General features: G+C 40.8%; 2 protein-coding genes across 8 annotated transcripts in view; one reads left to right on the top strand and one right to left on the bottom strand.

Annotated features, from left to right (window-relative positions):
• The window catches only part of SPATA6L (spermatogenesis associated 6 like), a 35,243-nt gene extending 24,640 nt beyond the window's left edge, over nucleotides 1-10,603 (bottom strand). For 5 of the 7 annotated variants that reach the window (XM_042452333.1, XM_042452332.1, XM_042452334.1 and 2 more), the window contains exons 1-5: nucleotides 9,591-9,724; nucleotides 7,705-7,842; nucleotides 5,650-5,698; nucleotides 5,145-5,186; nucleotides 832-956 (exon numbers count right to left, since the gene is read on the bottom strand). In XM_042452333.1, the coding sequence (XP_042308267.1) occupies nucleotides 832-956; nucleotides 5,145-5,186; nucleotides 5,650-5,698; nucleotides 7,705-7,842; nucleotides 9,591-9,629 (393 nt within the window). In that variant the 5' untranslated portion in view covers nucleotides 9,630-9,724. Of the gene's footprint in view, nucleotides 1-831; nucleotides 957-5,144; nucleotides 5,187-5,649; nucleotides 5,699-7,704; nucleotides 7,843-9,590; nucleotides 9,725-10,233 lie in introns of those variants that run through there. The other 2 variants (XM_042452335.1, XM_042452338.1) reach the window with 2 other exon arrangements.
• Nucleotides 10,604-10,657: 54 nt separating this feature from the next.
• CDC37L1 (cell division cycle 37 like 1) lies at nucleotides 10,658-23,586 on the top strand. Its single transcript, XM_042452339.1, has 7 exons — nucleotides 10,658-10,857; nucleotides 13,298-13,579; nucleotides 15,003-15,093; nucleotides 15,647-15,762; nucleotides 17,664-17,786; nucleotides 19,533-19,697; nucleotides 21,546-23,586. Exons 1-7 carry the CDS (start codon nucleotides 10,762-10,764, stop codon nucleotides 21,627-21,629), a joined length of 957 nt encoding a protein of 318 aa, XP_042308273.1. The 5' UTR covers nucleotides 10,658-10,761; the 3' UTR covers nucleotides 21,630-23,586.
• Nucleotides 23,587-23,850: the final 264 nt, after the last annotated feature.

The raw sequence follows: 23,850 nt of genomic DNA, 5'->3' as shown, positions 1-23,850 counted from the left end.
AAAGATTGTCTTCAACCTAAAATTATTTGTTGACACCATCAGAAGATTCTACCCATTCATTATGCCAGGCTATCACATCACTGAAGTTACTGCAGGAAACAATATATTTGACTAGCAGTTCAGTTAGTCTGTTCTGTATTTCTTTTAACACTGATTTAAAATCCTGTGGAGTCACTTTCATGATTTATAAGCAAGATCCTATTCCTTTCAGTAATGGGGTACAGATACTGTTATAGAACTATGTGTAATTAGTTGCTGACACAAATGATCATACTGTTGATATCAATGACCCGTCAACATATCAGGGTTAAAAACAGCAGGGGCAACCACTGCCATGAGAGAGTAGTGGCACAGCATGTTGTGAGTATTTATTTATCATACTTAAATACTTCATTTTCCCAAGCTATTCCAGTGGTATGTACTCAAAGCACATCGTAACTTTGGTTTAGTTGCAGTGGATGTCTTTTAATTTTCTTATTTTGAAGCATTTCCACCATACTTTTTTGTATATTTGCTAAGTGGCGGGAAATTCCAGGGACTGTTAGAAAAAGTAGGTTCTGAATATTAATTCTTTTTGTATGTTACCTTGAGCAATTTTCACAAGGAAACAGAATATAGATGGCGTGAATAAATGAAGATAAATAAGTATACAAACAGTTACTGCTAGACATTAGATAAAGTACTACCTAACATATATTAGGTAATATTGAGTAATAATAATTTAAAATATTAGCTGAAGCATTCATATCAAAATCAGGCCACTAAATCAGCATACTAACATATCTCCATCCTTGGTAAATTCATTTCCAATCCCACTCCAGAATAACTCACTGGGAAACAGGGATGTTTGTTCATTAGCAACTCTCTGTCCACTCCTGGATATGGAGGAGTCAGTTTGGGCTCAGGAAATAGAAAATCTCGAGTGTTCTCTTTATAAAATGCAAGCTCTTCATTCTCTGTATAAATAAAAGATTTAAGAATTGTGAGGTAAGACATATCAATTATGACAAGTTCAACTACTCTCCCTCTTGAACACAGTCTCTATTATGACACAAAAGGATTTTCCCACCTCAGAATTACTGCATTATGAAGTACAGACTGTTCCAAGGAGTATTCTTTGATACCTATAACGCATAAGTTATATGTGCACATAATAAGCCAAAATTCCTGCCTTATTAAACAGCCTGTTTGTACACAGCTTGTTCACACAAATGGGTCAAGGAATCAAGAAAGCATAGCATAACTGGCCATCTGAGTCCAGAATTATCCGTTTATTTATCCAAGGTTTGTTACTAAGGCTCCTGCCTCACTGTGGAAATAAAGCTGTTTAACACCATTTTAACTTCTATGGCTCAATGCTATGGGATTCTGGGATTTGTACTTTTGTGAGATACTTAACCTTCTTTGTCAGATTTCTGGTGCCTCTCCAAAATATAAACCCCAGGATTCCATAGCATAGCCATGGAAGTTAACCGTCCAACTCCTTTATTTCTGCAGTGTGGCAGCAGCCTCTGAGTCATGAATTTTCATTTGTTTGGACATGAATTTTGTTTGTTTGATTGATTGACTGATGTTCTGAACTTTCTCACAACAGCTAAAGACAGCTAACAATCTTAAATATAAAATGCATAGCCAGCATCACAAATTACGGTACCTAAAATGACTAAACCCATTAACCTAAAAATCACAAAATTACTGTATATCTAAAATTACAAATATCTAGAATCATAAATTACAGATATTTCCTGCCATATCATGAAAGCAAAACAAACAGAAGCAAAGACAAATTATAAACCATAACCCACAATCACATGTGCAAATTTAAGATGCAGGTTCCATAGAGAAATAGTAATGTGTACTTTAAAAGCGGGGTGAGGGGGATGATGCACCTTGTGCCATGACTAAATAGGGTATCTGTTTGTTAGTTCAACTGAAATACCTCAGCCCCAAATGCAAAACTTTTATATGTCCCTTTATGTAACTCTTCCTCTTGTATCCAACATAAGACACAATAAAAATGGTCCTTTTCTGCATTCTGGTGTATCTCAGGTCCAAAACACACTGTGGAAATAATTCAGTTTGAGACCGCTTTAACCGCTCTGGTTTAGTGCTGCTAGGAAATCCAGGGAATTGTAATTTATTGTGGTACCAGAGCTCTCTGACAGAGCAGGCTAAATGTCTCATAAAACTACAGTTCCCAGAATTCCCTAGCATTCAGCCAGGGCAGTTAAAGCGATCTCAAACTGAATTATTTCTGCAGTGTGTTTTGGGCTTCAGTGATCTTTAATGAGAACACAAGGAGACTTCAACTGCAGACCACCTAGCAGTCACTACAATGAAGGTAAGAATATACAAACATGTGGTTCTATAAAATTAGAAATCTATAAAATTCAATCACACCAGAGTTTATGAGAAAGATACTAGAAAGGCCATTCCTGTCCAGTCCAAAAAGCAAAGGAACAGTCCCAAAATCAAGCAACTCGCTAAGCTTATTTCCACTGATTTGGCTGCTGTGGCTATCGATGTGTACAGCAACAAAGAAGAAATGAAGGACAGAGTTTTATCTCTGCTTTCTTCTGGAATGGAAGGCTTGGCTTAGCACAATAAAATTAGAACAAGATGCCATCTTTAGCTCTTGGCTGGCTAGTCACAAGGACTCCATTCTATTTTGAGTTAGGAATGACCACAAACGTCAGTGCCAAACCGCGCAGGTGATTTGTGGGCAACATCCAAAATAATGTGGCATCAGGGAATTTGAAATACAGTATTAAGCCCATAATCATTTATCATCATTGTGTTTTATTCTCAGTTTCTTGGCAACTGCTTGTACAAATATAATATGCAGCCAAAGCTATGAATATCAAAAAGTCAATACAGACAGAGTGATGGCGAGATTGTCCAAAGTAATTATCAGAATCAATTTCAAAAGAAAATAAGCCCTATTTTAAAAGGAAATATCCAGGTGAGGATACATTTTTCATGATATTTGTATCTGATTTCACATATAATTTTTGTTAACTTATATAATTTGTATCTACAGTTAATCTTTATATTTAAGATGACAATAACACAAGCTAAGATCTGCAATTCTGAAACTATTCAGGTCATATGTATTGTGTGCATTATTTGTTCCAGGTGTTAATTCTTTAGAAAACAGCTTATAAGAGGTGCATCAACAAAGTCCAGCAGCTGAGGCAATTACCTTGGCTCATCTCCACCTAAATCCAGCCTGGGTCCCACCCCCAGCGGAAAGCATAAAATGGTCCTTTATCATAATCTCTTCATTTATTTGTTGTATGCTTTCAAGCCATTTCCATCTTACGGTGACCCTAAGGTGAGCTAATCACAGGGATTTTTTAACACAGTTTGTTCAGATGGGGTTGCCTTTGCCTCCGTCATGGGCACAGTACATACCACCCTGAAACGGCAACCTGGAGGCGCCGTTTTTTCTTCTGGAGGGATACTGCAGAAGCCAAACCATGCAGCGTCCCTCCAAAGTAAAAAGAACCCGGAAAAACCAGGTTCTTTCTGTGGCGCCCGGCACACATCATGAGTGCGCCATTGGCACACTGGTGACATAAGCGACGCACAGAAACGTCTGTACGCTGCGCATCGCTTACATCAATATGGAAGCCTCCATATGGATGGGAGGCCGCCATTAGGCTGCTGCCGTGATGTGCCACGGTTCTGGAGCATGCAGTTGCTGCGCACTCTGGAACCCTAATATCGGCGGCGGCATGCCACTTTTGGCCCATCTGTCCTGGGCCTGAGTCTGAGAGGGTGTGACTTGCCCAAGGTCACCCAGTGGGTTTCCATGGGTGAGTGGAGATTTGAACTATGGTCTCCAGAGTCATAACCTAACACTGAAACCATTATGTCATGGTCTACCACCAAGAAACTCTTTCTCTTTTGATCACTTCAAGAGGGAGCCATTGGGGTGAAACACACAGGCAGAAGGGATGGCTTGAAGCTGGATAGGGGCCACAGCGAACACACATCTTGAAGCTGGCTGAAAAGGGAGTGGCAAAGATCCACTCCTTTTTCCACTGGGGAAAAGGTAGCTTTTCCCACCCCTGGTAGCTTCAAGCTGCTCCAGTGGTGTGCAGCATATACTGTAAACACCGCAGGAACACCTTGAACCTGGCCACATCTGGGTGCCCACCCGACTTCCAGGCGGCTTCAGGGTGGTATATGAGCTTGTGGCATACAAACGCCATACTCCCAAGCTGCCCAGACAGCAACTTTAAAGGCTCATCTGTTCTGGCCCATTCACACAGTATTCTTGCGCCTTGTATATGATTCTGTTCTTGCTGTATACAATCAGTTCACACTGAGTACTGATTGTATCATTGCCTAGACTGAGCAGAGAATGGATGCTAAAACACTCAGCACTCTCCTGTGTCTAGATGTTGGAGGAACAAGTGGACATGAAGCAGGATAAGATGATTTCTTAGGAAACATGTCCCCTGTTATCAACCTTGTTATCGATCAATGTCTAATAAACTCCCAAGGACTCCACATCTATCCTTAAACAGCACTTTCAAAACACATTTTGAAAGCCATTTGCTCTTCCTCCTCCTCCTCCTCCTCTTCTTCTTTTTTCAAAAGCTGTCAGAATGTCCTCTCCTCTTTCCCTAACTACCAAGTTTAGCTTTGCTACTTCTTTTCTTAATAAAAATAAAAATATTTATCTAAGAAAACCTGGTGAAATTCATGGGGTTTGCATAAATCAACAGGTGACTTAAAGCCACAATACACACACACATGCATGGTTCTCTACGCTTCCAGTTCCATGATGCACAAAGCTAAACTTGGGAGCAAAACAGATTGAGAAGGCTTATTCTGCCACCCTGTGGCTACTTTTCAGAAACCCACTACAAAATATTGTTACATGCAAATTTAAATTTTGGTCCCATAAAATTTAAATTATAGAGGGATGTCTGGGAAGCTATTTTGTTCAGAACAGGGTAGCATAAACAATTATTGTTCAGATTCAACTCCTCATTGGTAACTAGTAATAATGGCAAATATGGAAATACCAGAGAGAATTAGAGCATGTGTAACCCCAACATCAACCAAGACAGTCATTTTCTTCTTATGTTATCCAAGAGGTTGTGATGAATATTCTCCCACATCCCATTTACCTGAAGGTATCAGCTCAGATAATCGAATCTTTGTCACATTTTCTAAAAGAAAGCAAAGAAAACATATTGTTTGTGGCAAGTGAATAATTAAGTGGCATTTAAAATATACTTTTAGTACAAAATATAATTTCAATATCCATTTTTCCAGACCTTATGAAATACAACAATATCAATAATAACAACGAAACCCTGCATTTGGCTGAGAGGCATAAGATACATATAGGGCCCAAACAGACAGGCTAAAATAAAGCTGCTTTGGTTCACTTTGGAAGTGTGCTGTTTAAATGATGCATGCATTCTAAGAGGCCAGAAGTCATGCCAAAGCCACGCTCCAGTCCTAAGGACTGTTTTGGTGCAGTTTCTTACCTCTTAGGTCTCAAACTGGACTATTTCTGCAGTGTTTTGGACCTTAGACATTGTATGTGCAGACAAGTTGGAGCCCATTATATCTGAGGCAGGGCTAGTTCAGCTAGATAACATGAAAATATTTTCTTGGGAAACTTACTTTCTAGCAGTTCTACTACTGCAACAGGGTCAGTAGCTTTTTCAAATATCTACAACAAAAGCAAAGTAAATTTTAAAAAATAATTAGAGCTATCAAACAGTTAAGTATGTTTTCACTGAAATAAAATGCAGCTTAATTTATTAATCAAGTACATACAAATAAATGTATGTGCAGAAACTATTAAAAAGAAATTTCTTACTTACTATTTGTTTCTAAACAAGATGCCCTCCCTCTAGTCCATGACAATGGGTTGAACAGAGACAATGGTTTCCTGGCACACTACACATACTATAACAGTAGTTCACACCCAGTCTATGAGGGCTCTCTTGCCCAGTTTATCACACCTTCTTTCTGGTTCCCAGCCAGCATCACTCTATACTCCAATAACTCCTTCCACAATTTTTATGTTATCGATTGACCTTGGTTTTAGGCAACATCTTTCCTCTTATCTTTGATTGTATCTACACTGTAGAATTAATGCAGTCTGACACTGCTTTAGCTGCCATGTCTCCATGCTATGGAAGCCTGAGATTTGTAGGTTTGTGAGATATTTAGACTTCTCTATCTGGTGCCACAACAAATTACACAGGAAACCGTAGGATGGAGACATGGCAACTAAATCAATGTCAAACTGCACTAATTCTGCAGTGTGGCAGCAGCCTTTCACCATGCCACATGCTCATTTTGGACCTAGCACTAAAATCCTTGTAAAGTTTAAGAGCAACAGTGAGGAACTTAGTGCCCATACTGTTGAACTCCAGCTCTAATCAGCCCCAGATAGCACAGCCAATGGTCAGGGATGATGGGAACTGGAATCTAGAAACACCTGGAGGCAGGGCCGGCTCGTGCATATAGGTGACGTAGACAGCGGCCTAGGGTGCCAAAATTTAGGGGGAGTGGCATAGCAAGGAAGCCAGAGAGAGTCAGAGATAAGTCCCAGAAGTCCCACCCCCTTCCCTCAATAGGCGCAAGTCGCGGCAGTGCGAGATTTTTTTTTTTCAGGATGGAGGAGGAGGTGAAGGAGATGAGGCTGCGAAAGGACTGGGAGACAGCCAAAAATAACAAGGAGAAATAGCCTCCTCTTCCTCCTGCTTTTGGCCATGGAAGGCAGGGAGGCACTGGGGAGGAGAGGAGCCCAGGCAAAATTGCGTCTGTCTCCCTCCATGAAGCCAAGGGAGCCCAGCTGAAGAGCCCAGCCAAGAAGGGCAGGCAGTTGGGGCTGCTAGCAAGCCAGGTGGGTCCTCCTTTCCCAGGATGCCTCCTCCTCTTCCATCCCAGCCTTCCCTCCAGGAGCAATTCCCAAACTGCAGAAATAAATCCACCTTGAGACTCCCTTAAACTGCCCTGGCTCAATACTGCCAAAATATTTCTTGCCTAGGAGGGCCAAATACCTAGAGCCAGCCCTGTCTGGAGGGCCACAGTCCTCCCATCTCAGCTTTAGAACAATTGATAAATCAAGTTCCACTGTCATTTTGGAGTACTATTCTCTTAGCTAACACTTAAATAAAATATCTAGTAGCCACTATCAGCACACCTTAATGGTAACAATGCACTCACTTTGAAAGGCAAATTATATATATAAATATTCAAAATCTTTCCTCAATTTTATACAAATATGCAACACTGCAACTATCTGAAAGGCTGCCATGACAAGAGGGCCAAAGTCTCTATTTTGCTCAAAGAACAAAACAATGGTTAGAAATTTCAGGGAAGGAAATTTTAGGTAAACATTAGAATAAACCTCCTAATGATTCAAGCTGTTTGACAGAAAAACAAGCTGTGTCAGGATGTGGTGACAGTATACCTTCTGTGCCGGAGAACCCATCTGTCTGGGTTTAATCTTGCACCAGAGATCTGTTATGGAGAACAGGGTTGGACTCCATGAACTCCAAGGTTCTTTACATTCTATAGTTCTTTGATCTAAGTCTGCATCCTCCTTCTGAGACATCTTGAGACTACTGCTGGACCTTTGGTCTGAGCCAGGAAATGGTTTGTATATTCAGAGAAGAATCAACAGAAAGGCTTTTTTTAAAAGTAAATAAAATGCTGAGTTACCTTTTCAAACCACATTTTCTCATGAAACAAAAGAGGGAAGATGGGAGGAAGGCAGTCAGTTTCCTTGCACTGACCCAGAATGCACACATGGAGGTAGACATCACTCTTCTCCGTCAAGTACACACCAGGACAAGAAACCTTCAAGAAAGAAAGGGAAGATCACAGAAGTTAAGTCCAAGGGAAACTGTGCAAGGTCAATGAGCTGCATGTTGCCATTTCCTATAACTTCTATAAAACACACAATGGTTTATCAATTTAGTGCCCAGATGGGAATCATGCAGTTCTCCAAATATTGTAACTTCCATCATGTCTCCCAACCATCTATGCCAGTGATGGCGAACCTATGGCACGCGTGCCAGAGGTGGCACTCAGAGCCCTCTCTGTGGGCGCACATGCTGTCACCCTAGCATAGAGTTTGCTAGAGTTTCTTACTAGAAAGCCAGAGGGACATGGCACTTTGCAATAAATAAGTGGGGTCTGGGTTGCAGTTTCAGCACTTGGCCTGTAAAAGGTTCACCATCACTGATCTATGCTGTCCAAGGCCAACAACATGAGATAGGATAGATTCCCAGCCCTGATCTAGCCCTGACCATAGATAGATCTGGGAACTTCTGTAATATTTTGTTTTGATTCTTGTGTGGCTTTGTTGCATCACAACAACAGGGTGCCCAGGCATCCTCTTGTTCCAGGACATGTCCTACATTTCAGCCTTCTGTCCAGGAGGAATCCCCAAATGTCCTCCATTTTGAGCATGACTAAGAAGCATGGACTTACATTTCTATGAGTGTTTTTTAGCTTTTATTTATCGATAGGTGTTTTTAGCTTTTATTTTGATGCTATCTTCCCTTTTTCTTGAAGGTCCTCCATCCTGAGCATGACTAAGAAGCATGAATTTACATTCTGTGAGTGTTTTTAACTTTGATGTTGATCGTATCCTCCCTTTTCCTTCAAAGAAGCTGGCAAATAAAGACATTTTTATTCAAGCAAGCTTTTTAAAATCATTCAGGCCTGGTTTTATTGGGGGACGGGGGGGGGGGTTGGTTTAGGTTATTAGGCTATTTTTAACCTTGTATGTGTTAAATTTTGCATGTTGTCATTTTTTTAACTTTTTACTGTTTTAGTTGGACTGTTTTGGTTGTTTTTTAAAGTGTTGTTTTAATGTGTGTGTGTATTGTGAGCTGCCTTGGGTCCCAACTTGGGAGAAAGGTGGGAGAAAAATCTATCAATGAATCAATCAAGCCCTTCATTTTATTTTCCCCTCTTTCTGCTTTCTTAATTTGTAAGCCAACCACTTCCTCCGCCTTAACAAAATGTTTGAAATTTTCAACAGTTTTGAACCTTCAAAGTCCTTCATTTTTAATTCTCACATTGTTTTAATTGTATTTTAAAGGGGGGGGGTGGATTGAGGGATTTGGATTGTATGTATTTTAATCTTTGTCAGCCGCCCCGATTGCATCTTGTAGAGGGGCGGGATATAAATAAATTGTATTATTATTTATTAGCTTTATAAATATTTGGCCACTCTGCACAGGAGAGCCAGCATGGCTTATCATGAGTGGTTTGAGTGTTGGGAGGCCAGGGTTCGAATCCCTCTTTGTCCATGGACCTTGGAGAAGTCACACTCTCTCAGCCTCAGGGGAAGGCAATGGCAAACCCCCTCTGAACAAACCTTGCCAAGGAAACCCCAAGAGGGGGTGCCTTAGGGTCACCACAAGTGGGAAACGACTTGAAGGCACACCACAACGAACAGAAACATATACTCTACGCAAAGACACACAAGCAAAGTAGAGCCCTACAAAGTACTGCACACTTCCCTCCACATCTGCATGGTTAGGGCCCTCCCCTTGGGCTGTGCTTAGCTCCCACTCCTTCCCTGCCCCGCTCACCGCGTGGACCTGCAGCTCCACCACTACCTTCAGCGGCATGGCCACCCTCTGTCTGCAAATGCAAGAGGCAAAGGGACTCCACGTTCACAGAGGAGCAGGAGGAGGAGGAGGAGGGCCAGCACACTGGGATCCAGGCACACGGCAGGCAGAAGCGTCGCCGCGTCGCCATGGAGACCCCAACGTTCCAAGATTCCAGGCGCAGAGGGAGGGGCAAGAGGAGGAGGAGGAGGAGCCCAAGCTTCCCCCCTTCGCCAAGGGAAGCATTAAAAGCAATGACAGCACTGGCCCACAGGGGAACATTAGAATCATTGAATGGTAGAGTTGGAAGAGACCACAAGGGCCATCCAGTACAACCCCATTCTGCCATGCAGGAACTCTCAATCAAGCATCCCCGACAGATGGCCATCCAGCCTCTGTTTAAAGACCTCCAAGGAAGGAGACTCCACCACCCTCCGAGGGAGTGTGTTCCACTGTTGAACAGCCCTTCCTGTCAGGAAGTTCCTCCTAACGTTGAGGTGGAGTCTCTTTTGCTGGAGCTTGCATCCATTGTTCTGTATCCTGTTCTCTGGAGCAGCAGAAAACAAGCTTGCTCCCTCCTCAATATGACAACCCTTCAGATATTTAAACAGGGCTATCTTATCACCTCTTAACCTTCTCTTCTCCATTGAGGAACGGTTGCTCATAGGGCATCATTGGAGAATGCTTGCCAATAGGGAAACGCCAATGTTGTTGTTGTTGTTGTTGTTACTACTATTCAGAGGGTAGTGTAGTTAATATTCAGTGGCTACAGTTGTTATGAATATCATCCAGAGGAGGCTGTGTCCCCTCTCCTCCTGACCCTCCTCCTCATCCGGGTCCTTAATCCCTCCTTCTCTGGGGGAGCGAGGAGGATGTTTTCCCTCAGAGACTCCCCCTGCTGATTCCCTGGGGCGACCCCGGAGCCTCTCTCTCTCTCTGCCGTCTCCTAGCAACCTCGAAGTCCCGCGGCGTTACCACGTGACGCTCCGCCAGGGAGGAGGAAGAGGGAGGGGCGGCCACGGGCGCGATGACGCCATAAGACAGCGACGCTGGGTTGTTGCCGGAAGTGACTCGCGACCTTGCCGCTTCCGGCGCGAAGAGGAGGCGAGGGGCCGGCGGGCGCTGCCTAACGGTCTGCGGTGACTCGGAGAGGATGGCGCTGTGGCCCCCGCGCTCCCGAGGCCCCTGCCCGGGAAGGGAGGAGGAGCTGCTGCTGCCACCGCCGAGGCCAGCGAGGGCGAACGCGCAGGTGAGGAAGGGGCGGAGAGGGCTCCCAGCCAGGGCTCCTAAGCTCAGAGGAGGAGGAGGCCCAAAACAGAAGCTCAGGAACACTCATGGATGCACACTCCTCCCTCCTTACACAGCTCACACACATCAAAAAGCACATTGGAAACTTGTTACAACCATTAAAACCACACACACACAAAAGTGTGATATCCCCCCCATACCATAAACACCTCTTATGAAAAGCCATCCCATACTCACCCATTAAGAGCCTGCCTGGATAAAAGTGTTTGTGTCGTTCTTTTGTGGGTTTGTGTGCCCTGTGGCCATATTCTAGGAGACGTTATTCCTGACCTTTCGCCAGCATCTCTGAAGGAAGCCTGAGGAAGGAACCAGAGGAGCTTCAGAAACTTGCAGCATGTATCCTACTCATTGTGGTTGCCCCCATAAAGGGATTGCTGTCTGGTGGATGTGAGGTGTTATTGTGCCTCGCTATATGGCCAGCGTGTCTCCCCCAGGATATGTTGTTGTTGCCGTGCCTTGAAATCACTTCTCATTGATGGCAAGTCTGAGGCAACCCAGTGCATAAAATTAAAGGGCTGAGGAAGTTTTTGCTAATGGAATTTAAATCTCCTGGACTTAAAATGCTTTGTTTGCCAGTATCCCAGGAGGAGGGGTGGCCTACCTGCAGAGATATCCCACTGTATGCAGAACAACAACAACAACGTATTAACAAAGTGCAAACCTGTCACTAGCATCATGATGCGGCAGCTAACAAGGCCAATGCGATTTTAGGCTGCATCAATAGAAGTATGGTGTCTAGATCAAGGGAAGTAATAGTGCTACTATATTCTGTACCTGGAATACTGTGTCCAGTTCTGGGCGCCACAATCAAAAAAGGACATTGAGAAACTGGAGCGTGTCCAAAGGAGGGCGACTAAAATGGTGAAGGGTCTGGAAACCATGCCCTATGAGGAACGACTCAGGGAGCTGGGGATGTTTTGCCTGGAGAAGAGAAGGTTAAGAGGTGATATGATAGCCCTGTTCAAATATTTGAAGGGATGTCATATTGAGGAGGGAGCAAGCTTGTTTTCTGCTGCTCCAGAGAACAGGACCCTGAGAAATGGATGCAAGCTGCAGGAAAAGAGATTCCACCTCAACATTAGGAGGAACGTCCTGACAGTAAGCGCAGTTCAACAGTGGAACAAACTGCCCAGGAGGTGTAGTTGAGTCCCCCTCCTTGGAGGTCTTCAAACGGAGGCTGGATGGTTATCTGTCAGGGATGCTTTGAATGTGATTTCCTGCATGGCAGGGGGTTGGACTGGATGGTCTGTGCGGTCTCTTCCAACTCTACCTGTGATCTATTTGGAATAGCGGTTTATAAATAAAACTTATTATTATTACCATTATTACCATTCTATGATCAGTTTTTTATGGATTTTAGATGTTATTGTACTCTGCTATATGGCCAGCAGGGCTACCCCTGGATATTTTCCCTTTATTTTAGTTTCAGCAAGGGTTGGACCAACATCTGTGCCTGTGACTGTTAGATGTGAGATTGAAATTTGGTTTTGGGGTGTGTGTGTGTGTGTGTGTGATGTATATATATATATATATGTAGTTAAATACAGATATCAGACCCCTCACAATATTTAATGAGAAAACCAGACCATGTATGGTCAAAAGAGTGTGACCGATAAACACGAGAGCAAAGGTTATTCATGAAAACACAAAAATTCCTTCTTTAAGAAAAGAGAACCTGGAAATTATGTAGTGAATCTAGGAAAGACTGGGGGGAAAGAACAAATGAGTGGGTCTGGAAGGGCAAAAGTGTGCTCCCCCAGCTCCCTTTTGCTGAGTTAACAATGTGTAAACTGTTTTTGCACATGAACCCATTTTGCAGCCATTGAAGTAAGCCAAGGATGAAAGAAGAAAGTGGGAGAAGGAGATGGAAATTGGGGGATTTTAAAAGTGGGACAGAAGAGGGTTAACTGGGGTTTTCCATTCCAGACTGAGACAGTTAGAGGTATAAAAACATATAACTCAAGTCTCCCTTCCTCCTCATGGCAGCCCCTCTCTTCCACCTCCAATGCTACACAGTTAAGTGACTCTGCTGAATTGGATGGGTTGCAGTACCTTCTGTGGGCAGAGCTTCCATCCTGAGAAGACAGATCAGGAACCAGCCTCATTATATGTTGTTGAGTAGAGAGTGTACTGTTTCTCATTGTATCTCTTACTTTTGCCTATTAGTCCTCTTTGCAGTCTGTGCAATAAATCTCCTGAAAAGGGGTGTCATCACAAAAACTCGGGTCATTTAAAAACCGTTCATGACCCAGTCATAGACATGTTTATGCAGAAGCCTCATTATCTTTTAAATGAGCTCATTTATCTGCAGATGTTACAAGAGTTTTGCCTGTGTTATTATCAGATAATGAAAAAGGTTGGTTTTTGTTTTTTAAATTCAGGTTTACAATGATGGGATTGAACTGGCCTGCCAACAGCAAAAGGAATTTGTAAAGAACTCTGTGGAATGCAAATGGAATTTAGCAGAGGCCCAACAAAAACTGGGCAGTTTAGCACTACACAATTCTGAATCTCTGGATCAAGAACATGCCAAAGCACAGACTGAAGTGGCCGAGTTGAAGTGGAGGGAGGAAGAGTGGCGGCGGAAGGAAGAGGCGTTAAGGCAAAAGGAAAGGCAGGATCTGTGGAACACTGACTTTGTTAGCAGGGAAGTATTTAATAAGGTATGAAATTATTCAGAGTTTTTAAGAGCAAAGATAGAGTCCCTAAAGAAAGACACATGCTACAGTACATTTTAGAGCATTTGTATAGCACTTGTCCAATAGCTGGCTTGTGGCAATGTTTCTCACAGGATTGACTTTGATGAATAGTGTGTTAATGTAAATATTCAGATTTTAAAGAGTGAAGTTAGGAGTGGACACAAGGGGTATAACTCACATGCCAGCGAACTAAAAATATGTATTTGTAAGTTGAGTTATTGCCATTTAATTTAGAAGCCTGAGTGTGACCTGCACATGTTTACACAGAAGGAAAACCCATTGAGTTCAGCAGTCCTTTCTCCCAAATAAGTGGGTGGGTGAATGCAGCCTATGGAATTACATTTAGGTTTGCTTCCATACCTGGAACTTTTAGTACCTTTAGTAGCTTTATTACAATCATCTGGAAGTGAACCTAAGAAATAGTGCTGCAAACTGTTTTATAAAACCGTATCTTGATTTTAGAAATTTTTTTACAATGTCCAGCTGTTGGAAAGGTCTCTATATGAGCTTACTGAAAAGTAAATGCCCTGCAGAAGAGTTCCCACTTCTTATTGTGACTGTCTCTTATTTAATAGCTTCTTCTTCCTTATTAATGTACAGCTTGCTTCTGTTCAGTCACTATGAGTTTGTCATTTCTTGCTGCAATTCCTGTTCTGTGGGGTTTGTCGTCTTTGCAGCTCCACACTGAAATTGAAATTTACTATTCAGGAATGCCACAGCCAGAAGATTAATTGGGAGATCACTACTCAGATTCCCTCTTTAAAGGGACAAGGAAGAAGTTGCTTATGAAAGATATCCAAGTATCACTTTGGCTGCATCCTCACTGCAGAAATAATCCAGTTTTACACCATTTTAACTGCCATGGCTCAGTGCTATGGAATTCTTGGAACTGTAGCTTTGTGAGACATTTAGCGTTCTTTATCAGAGAGCTCTGGTGCCACAACAAATTACAAGTCCCAGAATTCCATAGTATTCAGCCATGGCAGTTAAAGCGGTGTCAACCTGTATTATTTCTGCAGTGTGAATGCAGCCTTTGTCATTCCACATTGACTGAAATAGTATTGTGCACAAAAGAGCCAAAATTCATACTTGCAAAATGATAAGGACAGAGATAGGTTATCTATAAAATCTGAAATTACAGATTCTGTTTCAGACTACTGTATTACCAGCTAATTTTGCAGTTTGAAAACCTTAAATATAATGCATATGTTCATGAAGAAAATGTATACAGATATTCTCCCAGCAAGTGAATTAGGGGTAATTAACAAGGTCTATTTTCTCCCACTCCCTTTCTCTAATAGTAATTTATTTGGGAGAATTAGTATGTTGATACTTAAATTATCTCTGTTGAGTGTAATACCTTCTTTACCGACATTCTGATTGCCAGAGTTTCATCAATCAAAAGAAAAGAAAAGAAACGGAGGATGATGTATCTAAATCATTCATGCAAAAACATGAGCAGAAGATTAGACATTTTGGTAAGTCATTTTTCCTGAACTTTTGTGTATCATGATCTGTAACACTGTCATATCACTTCTGTAAACTCTCATTTTGCCAAAATACTGGCTTTGTTTACTCATGTTTTTCATCATTACTTCATACTTAAATAGTGTTGGCCATGATGAGTGAATGAACTAAGCATGGAAATCAGTTAAATGTATAGTCTCTGGAGTGCAGCTGGTAGCAAAATGGCTTAATTTTTTTTTATAAACTAGGGACTGCATTTGCACTAAAGAAGTAATCATTTGACACTGCTTTAACTGCCATGGCTCCATGCTGTGAGATTCTGGGAATTGTAGTTTTGTGACACATTTAGCCTTTGTCAGAGAGCTCTGGTGCCCCAACAAACTACAATTACCAAAATTGCTTAGCATTGGTGGCAGGTCAGTTAAAGTGCTGTCAAACTGCATTATTTCTGCAGTGCAGATGCAGGCTATAAAGATTTCATACCTAACATTGGATTAAGCAATTTCAAAACATTATTTTATTTGCAAAAAACCCTATTTATGTTGCATCTCATTGTTTTTCCAGGCATGCTGAACAGATGGCTTGATAGCCAGAGATTTCTCTCTGACCACCCATACCTTGTTTGTGAAGAAACAGCTAAATACCTCTTCTTATGGTGTTTCCATCTAGAAGCAGAACAGGTATCATGTAGATGTTCTCTTCTTTTAATATGGAGAAGAATGTTTTTCTTCTCTTTGGCGGGGTACAAACCGCCGCTTTGCGGCGCTCCCCCGCCGCCGCCATTTGCTCCGTGCGGGAGCCGCAGCAGCCAAACCGCGCGGAGCAAAAAAGAAGCTCCATTTCGGAGCTTCTTCTTGTGGCGCCTCTATGACGTCGCGAGGCGCCTGGCGTGGACTCGCGACGTCATAGGCGCCGCGACACGGCTGGACGCTATGCATCAGTACGTAAAGATGGCGGCACCCGTGTAGAAGGGGTGCCGCTATCTTGTACGTATAGGATACGTACTAGGGTTAGGGCAGTGCGGAAGCACCGCCCCTTCCTAACCCTAGTACGTATCCTATACGTACTATATGGCGGTTTGTATCCCGCCTTTGGGTCTATTTATATCTTTCACTTTGTCCATAGAGATAACTAGTTTCAAACTTCCATCTGCCTTTTGATATCTTAGCTTTCTAGTGAAATGTATATTGTATCCATACATTGCTAAACTAGAGTATTCTGAATTTGCCAGTGGCCTATCACCATGTGATAACTTCTTATCAGATACACTGAACCATTGTGGAAGTTGTTGTTGTTCTGTGCCTCCAGGTCACTTTTGACTTATGGCAACCCTAAGGCGCCCCTGTCATAGAATTTTCTTGGCAAGTTTCTTCAGAAGGGGTTTGCCATTGTCATCCTCTGAGGCTGAAAAAGTGTGACATGCCCAAGATAATTCAGGCTGCATCCACACTGCAGAAATAATCCAGTTTGACACCACTTTAATTGCCATGGCCCAGTGCTATGGAAATCTGGGAACTAGTTCATTGTGGCACCAGAGTGCTTTGACAGAGAAGGCTGAATGTCACACAGAACTTCAGTTTCCAGAATTCCAGAGCACTGGGCCATGGCAATTAAAGTGGTAACAAACTAGATTATTTCTGCAGTGCGGATGCGGCCCCAGTGGTGGTGGTGGTGGTGGGGTATGCTTGAGCGGGGAATTGAACCCTGATCTCCTGAGTCGTAGTCCAACACTCAAACCACTGTGCCATGCTGGCTCTTATGCTGGAATAACAATGACATAGTCATCAGAGTTTGAACAACCTACTTCAGTGTTTACTGTAATGCACACTATGTACTAACTGCCTCTGCAGCATTAACCTCTACCTGCTTCAGAAGGCCCAGGAGAAGCTGTACTCACTTTGTCATGCTTTGGCCACATGTCAGTGTGCCGCCATCAGGAAGTGATCTTCTCTGTCGTCCTCTACACATGCATTTGCATGCAAAGGCACAGAGATTAAATGAAATAAAAGCCAGTGAGCTGTTGGAAAACAACAGGCAATTATTCTCATCTTTATGGAGCCAACTAGATAGCTGTTTGCCTAGTTTTCTTCCCCAATTCAGTGCCATTTATTTATTTTTGAATTTGATGTTTCTTGAAATTATTCTGCCACATGTTGAACTCTTTGGAAAAGTGAGATCTGTGTAGTTTGTATGTGGGGTTCTCAGGTAGTCTCCTACTCCAGCAGTTTGCATGGTATAAACATGCCAGGTTTCAATGAAAAAGTTGTATCTTGTGACTTCAGATCATACCCTGCAGTCTATATTGGTACAAGAAATACTTTGAACAAAGATTTCAAAGTTTGATAAATATTTGGATTAACTTAAACAGATTAAAGTGCATAGGAACCTTGCATTCTTCACCATACCCCTTAGGATTTGTCATATCTCTGACTCTAAAAAAAATTATATGCCAAGTGTGAGACACAGGTTGCTTCAGTGAATGTTCGACATGGTTTTAATTGCATCTATTCTTGTTAGTCTACTCCCTTGGGAAGGATGAATGTTGCTAGTATCTGACAGATTATAATGGCCTTCTTTTCAGAAAGGAGCTCTGATGGAACAAGTGGCTCACCAAGCAGTGGTGATGCAGTTCATTATAGAAATGGCCAAAAGCTGTAATGTGGATCCACGAGGATGTTTTCGTCTTTTTTTCCAAAGAGCTAATGTAAGTTCCCCAGGCTGGTTCCAGGGTGGTTCTCTGCCTGGTGGGGTTGTATCATTGTCTATTCTCTTCGTGTAGCTGTAGAACTCCGCATCCAGAGACATAGATATGATTGCCTAGTAAATTTTTGTTACACTGCTGTGCCTCTCTTACAATGGTAAAAGCTTCCAAAGGAAATATTTATTGAATGTACGGCCTCTGGGCCCTATTTTTAATGTATCTTATACAAATCCATAAAAAGGAATGTTGATATTTGTCAGAGCTTTATTGCAAAAAATCTGCAACATTAAGCAGACATCAAAAACTGTTCTTACATCAGTAAATCATGGCCATGCAGACAGACTTTGGTAATGAATACAGACTTCGCCTAAACTCTCTGCTTCTGTAAAACTATCCTAGTCAATCTTACTTAGAAGAAATTTCTATGTGTTTTGTGTTGTGGTTGTTTTAATGTAAGTACATAAGTTTAGGTTTAGAGTGTAAATTGTGTGTGCACCATTGTCATAAATTGCATGCTATATGAAAACAAAGATGCACATTTTGGAGTTAGAATTTTCTTCAGAAACCAGGAAGGAATGCTAGAAAATTTATTAGGATCAACAGGTCCTAATACAGGATCAACAGGTACGATACTGTATTAAAAACCAGTGTTGCATTATCTAAATAAATGTAAAATCTCTCCAGGGGCTGTCTATTGAAATTAACCTGATGGTATTCTCATTTTAGGGCTGGGGAAACCCTGCATTGTAGAATGTAGCCCTGCATTATAGAAAGTCCTTAATTTTGAGTCTTTAATCTAGAAACACTAACATAACAACATAACATTTTGAAATGAAAAGTTGCAGTTACAGAACAGACCTTTCACTGTAATCAGTGAGGGGGTGGGAGGAGAAACAGTGCTGAAACTAAACTACTTGAGCAGCCCACTTTAGCTCTTTTCTTATCATATAAAGTACTCTTATGCTGGACCTGCTAAATATACTCCTCCTGTTTGGACAGCTCTGAGCCTGAGCACAGCAAAGTCTATAAAGAGATGTTTCAAAATGGATTCTAAAAATAGTTACTTGATGCTTGCCTTGCTTATGGGTGGCTGTGAAAAGAGTATGACTGCCTTCTAAGTAGACAGTCTTGCTGTCAAATAAACCTGGGAGGAACTTTCCTGGCTGTAGAGTGAGACAATGCAGAAATCATGCAGTATGTTGGATCTATTCCATTTTTAGGGCACAAATTATAATTTAAGAAGGGTTATAATATAATTACTGAGGGTGGTTACTGTCAACTACATCCTTTCCAGTTCAGGGATTATTGAGGTATTCTTGCAATTTGCAAGATTGCTTCTACAAGTCAGTTTTAAATATATTTACTGCAAGAAAGATTTATATCTGAAGTTGCAGAGCTAATTGTGCATCTTGAGCTTAAAAGAAAAAAGACCTACTGAATAATAATGATAGTTGACAAAAGAGATGTATATATGCAGAGATTCTACACAGGGTGCAAAAGCTTAAATAAGAGTTCCATTAGTGGATCTTGAAACCTAACTTGTACAAAGCTGCTTGTCAGCTACTGTGACTTGCAAAGAAACATGAAATTATACCAAATAAGCACAGTTGTAGGGACAGACATGCAAAGTATTTTTTTTACAATAAGTTCATCAACGTATTTATGCAGATCACATAATTAAACTTTTCTTGATATTGAATATGATGTTCCTGGCTGAGCTACTTAATGGCTTGTTTGTTGGTTTGTCAGACAGGGGAAGAAGGCTATTTGGAAGCTTTTAAAAATGAACTTGAAGCATTCAAAGCAAGAGTGAGAATTTGTTCGCAACCACAGAACTTTCAAGCTACACCCATTCAGAACTCCCCATTTCATCCGGATCTCAGTTGTATAGGAGGGCTTACATCTTTTTCACAGGTAAGCCCTATTTAACCATGTTTATACTGAATGGATACTTGATTTAAGGTAGCTTCTGCTGCCTTTACGCTTCAACATCTAACTAGAAAATATTTTATCTTTAGGGATGAGTAAGCATGCCAATATATTTTTTTTTTCCTTTGTATGTACAGTTGACACTCTATTTTTGTGGGGGATCTGTTCCCCCCCCCAAAAAAAAGAATTTCGCATATATTCAATCCCCGTTGGCTTGAATATAGGCATGTGCTGCAGGAATACACAGGAGCACACCTCAGGCATGCGCCCCATTATTTCTCCCTCCATTCGTCCCTCGCACATAGGGTTGCCATAATTGTCCACTATTACCAGGGACAAAATGTGGAACAAATTCGAGACCAAACTGTAGGACAACTGTAGGACAAAACTCAGCCCAAAATGTAGGACATTTAAGAAAAATGGAGTACCTTAAATGTCCTACATTTTGGGCTTAGTTTTGTCCTACAGTTTGGTCTCGAATTTGTTCCACATTTTGTCCCTGGTAATAGTGGACAATTATGACAACCCTACAGTCGCACATAAGTGAAGAATGTGGGTTTGAAACCCACAAGAACAGAGGGAGGACTGTATAAGCTTGTACTTACATATTATAGACATTTAACCCTGTAAACAAGTAGCTACACACCTACAGTTTTTGTTTCACATTATTTCTAATAATAATAGGCATGTGTCTAATACCCCAGTGCTTTATATATTCATAAGGCATTAAGTTTTCATATATGCTGTTTCCTTCTATATTGTCATAAAACTTCACAAGATTGATAATAATGGTAACACTAGTCTCACAAACTTAACTGACCTGAAAACTTTTTAAAAGCAATAGACATGGGTTTCTTACAAGCAAGGATATTTGGATTTGAAGTAGTACAGCAAAGCAACATAGATCTTACAAGCGCAGGATTAAAGATTCATATTGTTTACCATATTAACATCAGATTGACTGGGAACCAGATTATATTTCAAACAAATTTATGATCAATATCTGTTAAAGCTTTTTATTTGCTATGTTTTCCCCCCATCCAATATCAAGCCAACCAGATAATTTTGTTCCAGCAGGTGTTTCCATTGTGAAGGAATTGTTTTTGTGTCCCCTTTTTATTTTCATAAAGATAGTGTTAGCTAACTTTAGCTGAGAGATTATTACTCGCACGAAATCATCCAGTAAGCTTTGCGACTGACCAGAGTGGAACTCACACTTCCCTGGTCTAGGACCAACATTCTAGCTGCTACAGTGCACTTGTTGGCATTTGTTATGTTAGTCCATGTGCCGATTTCATTTACGGCATAACTTTTTACTCACCAATTGCACTGATGTCTTCTATCTAGTGTTAGCCAGCTCCAACAATACAAACATTTCAGAAGTCAACTTAGGTGATGCAAATTGAACTAAATGGTTTGTGAGTCAAGATGTTGAGGAATTCCTAGGTAATTTGCCTTGAACACAATTGACTGTGTTATACTGTAACTCTGTGCCTCCCCTAGACTCATCTTCCTGATATACCATGTTAGGTTTGTTTTAATGTAAATTATGCAGATACTGCTATGGTATCTTTACCAAGCTGATAGCTTTATTGATTTGAAACAAGCTCATAGCTCAGCTCTTAACAGCTAGGAGCAGGTCAATTAATAAAAGAGTACTGGTACTTCACATATTAGAATGGCTTGTACAACATGAAACCTGATGGCAAGTACTCTTGGAGTGAATGTTACAAAATATATTATGTACAAGTATACAGGCGATTAAGAGACGTGAATTTCAGATCAGATATTTCCTTAGGACTGATCTTTTGTTTATTATGTTCTTTGTTGCAGAATGCAGATTTACTTCAGGGTTGCAATTTAAACTCAGTGGTACACAGAGAGGATGAAGAACCCAAAATGATGGATACAGTATAGTACTCCTAAGACTCAGCCAGTAACTTTTATTAAAGGAGAAGAATGTCATGACTTTGAGACATTTTTATGGGTGCTGCACTTTATTTTGAGTGTTTGTTGTCTGGAGAGAGGGTAATCCAAAAACACTCTTTACCTTTTGTTTAGAAAATATGCTGCTATGTTTTATCTCAGTTTTTTTAGGAGAAGGGAATTCCTGTATGTTGAGGAATGTGAAACTGGATGTTTTCTGCTACTACTACTAAACTTTGCCTTTCAAATTTTAGGAATCAAAGTATAAGAAATAATTTGCATATTTGCAATGTTTACAAATGATTGATTCTTGGAGGAATCTGCTTTAATCTTACTAGATATCCCCACTCTGGATGCTAAAATCATTGTAATATGTTCTACTGTTTGTATAGTCAGTGTTTAAATCTGATTTTATCAAGACTAGCAATAAATCAGTGGTAGCTATTAATACTGTAGATCTGCTTGGCTCAGATTAAAGTACTGGCCTTTTAATTTTACAGGTATGAGTTTTTTCTTTTTTTTCCCTTTTGGACAAATCCCTTTAATATTTTCTTCTACCACTTATCTGTTTTGATGTGTAAATGGCAATTATGATCTTGAATATAAACAGTATTGTTAAAAGCTGTCAGAGTATAAAATACTTTGTAGAGGCCTACCTGCAGAAAAGCTATTTGTCTTTGAAAGAGAACTGCCTGACAAACATTAGTCACTGGCAAGTATACAGGATGAAGCAAAATCAGTACTACTTGGTTACCTTTCTACCTTAAGAATATTCGTTTACAGTAATAATGAGCATTTAAGGAAATTCAGGTGCCAAACTGACTAAATATGTTATCAGTGACATCTTGTGAATGTGAGGCTTAAAATAATTCTATTTCAGTATGCTTTTTGGTGCTTCAGGTCATATTACCAGTTGACTATTTTAAAACCTGGAACAAATAAGGAATGACTTTGAGAAATTCTGGGCTCTAATATGTTGTCAGTGTAGAACAGACACTGTTACTTTCCTCCTGTATATTGCTTATGTGGTGTCACCTTCTACTGCTGAGTCAGTATGCTCTGTCAGTATTAAGTCAACTTTGATGTGGGATGAGGGCGACATGTTGAGAATATGAATGTGTTGTTACTGTATTCTGTCAGTTCACAGCCATACTCATTAAGTGGCTTTCCAATCCTGAAGTATCATGGCTTGAATCAGTTTCCAAATCAGAAAAGTGTTGTAGATTTTTATTTTTGCCCCCCCCCCCCCCCCGCAAAAAACAAAAACAAAAATTGGCTCTCTTTTTGTATTCAGCTAGGAAGTCAGATAAATCATGTAAGCCTCTTGTTGAGCTACTGAGAAGTCAGAGATATGCACAAGTTGTGCAAGATTACACATCTTTGTTTTCTCATTAACAAGGAGAGAAACTCCTTTTTAAACAGAACACAGTTTTAGCAACGAGAAGCATTATGAGAGAAAACAACAGTCACAACTCAAGCCACAGTTCTGCTGGAGTCCATGTAATTTGTTTAAAACCTGGGCTATGTGTGGAGCATACCTCAGTCTATAAAAGTTTCTAGCTAAAAAAATGTTTTGGATCCACATGCTACTATGGCCTAGAATTTGACATTAGGTGAAAAGAAGGTAGTAATTTCTTTAGATGTGACAGCTGTTAAACCCGGTCTACTGCTGTGGAAATCACAAAGGGTAATATTGATTGTAAGCTATTGATGGAAGGAAATCATGACTAGCAATTTTATGTCTTGTCTTAAGACAATAGCAGATGCCTTGATGTTTAACCCAAGAGAGAAGATTGTCAAAATTGTACATTAATCTCTGGGGATTTCATATAAATAACACTGAGTGCATGGAAAGACTTCTTCCATGTAAAGAAATGTACTTTGTACTGTATAGTAGCTTCCTTTAACAACCTTGCCTGTATATTAAATAAAACTTATTAACGTTTTACATTGAGAAATTTAAGTCTCATAATTAATTCATCGAGTACATTGAGTGAGCAAGAGCCGAAAACTGCAACAAGGGATTAACCAGTGGGGTATTGGATTAGATTTCAAACGATTTACTGATTAAGTCTTGATAAAAACCAGATCGATACAAAAGATAATACTAAGAGAGACCTATAATTCGGTGTTTAGCTGAACTTTATTGGCAAGTTAGCTCTAGTCCTGAAAAATCCCATTGAAAACCTAACTAATAGACAAGAGATCAATT

This window comes from Sceloporus undulatus, chromosome 2 (genome assembly GCF_019175285.1).
Source record: "Sceloporus undulatus isolate JIND9_A2432 ecotype Alabama chromosome 2, SceUnd_v1.1, whole genome shotgun sequence".
Classification (NCBI taxonomy): domain Eukaryota; kingdom Metazoa; phylum Chordata; class Lepidosauria; order Squamata; family Phrynosomatidae; genus Sceloporus; species Sceloporus undulatus.
Note: the sequence above shows the minus strand (reverse complement) of the source record. Positions and strands in the feature narration are given on the sequence as shown.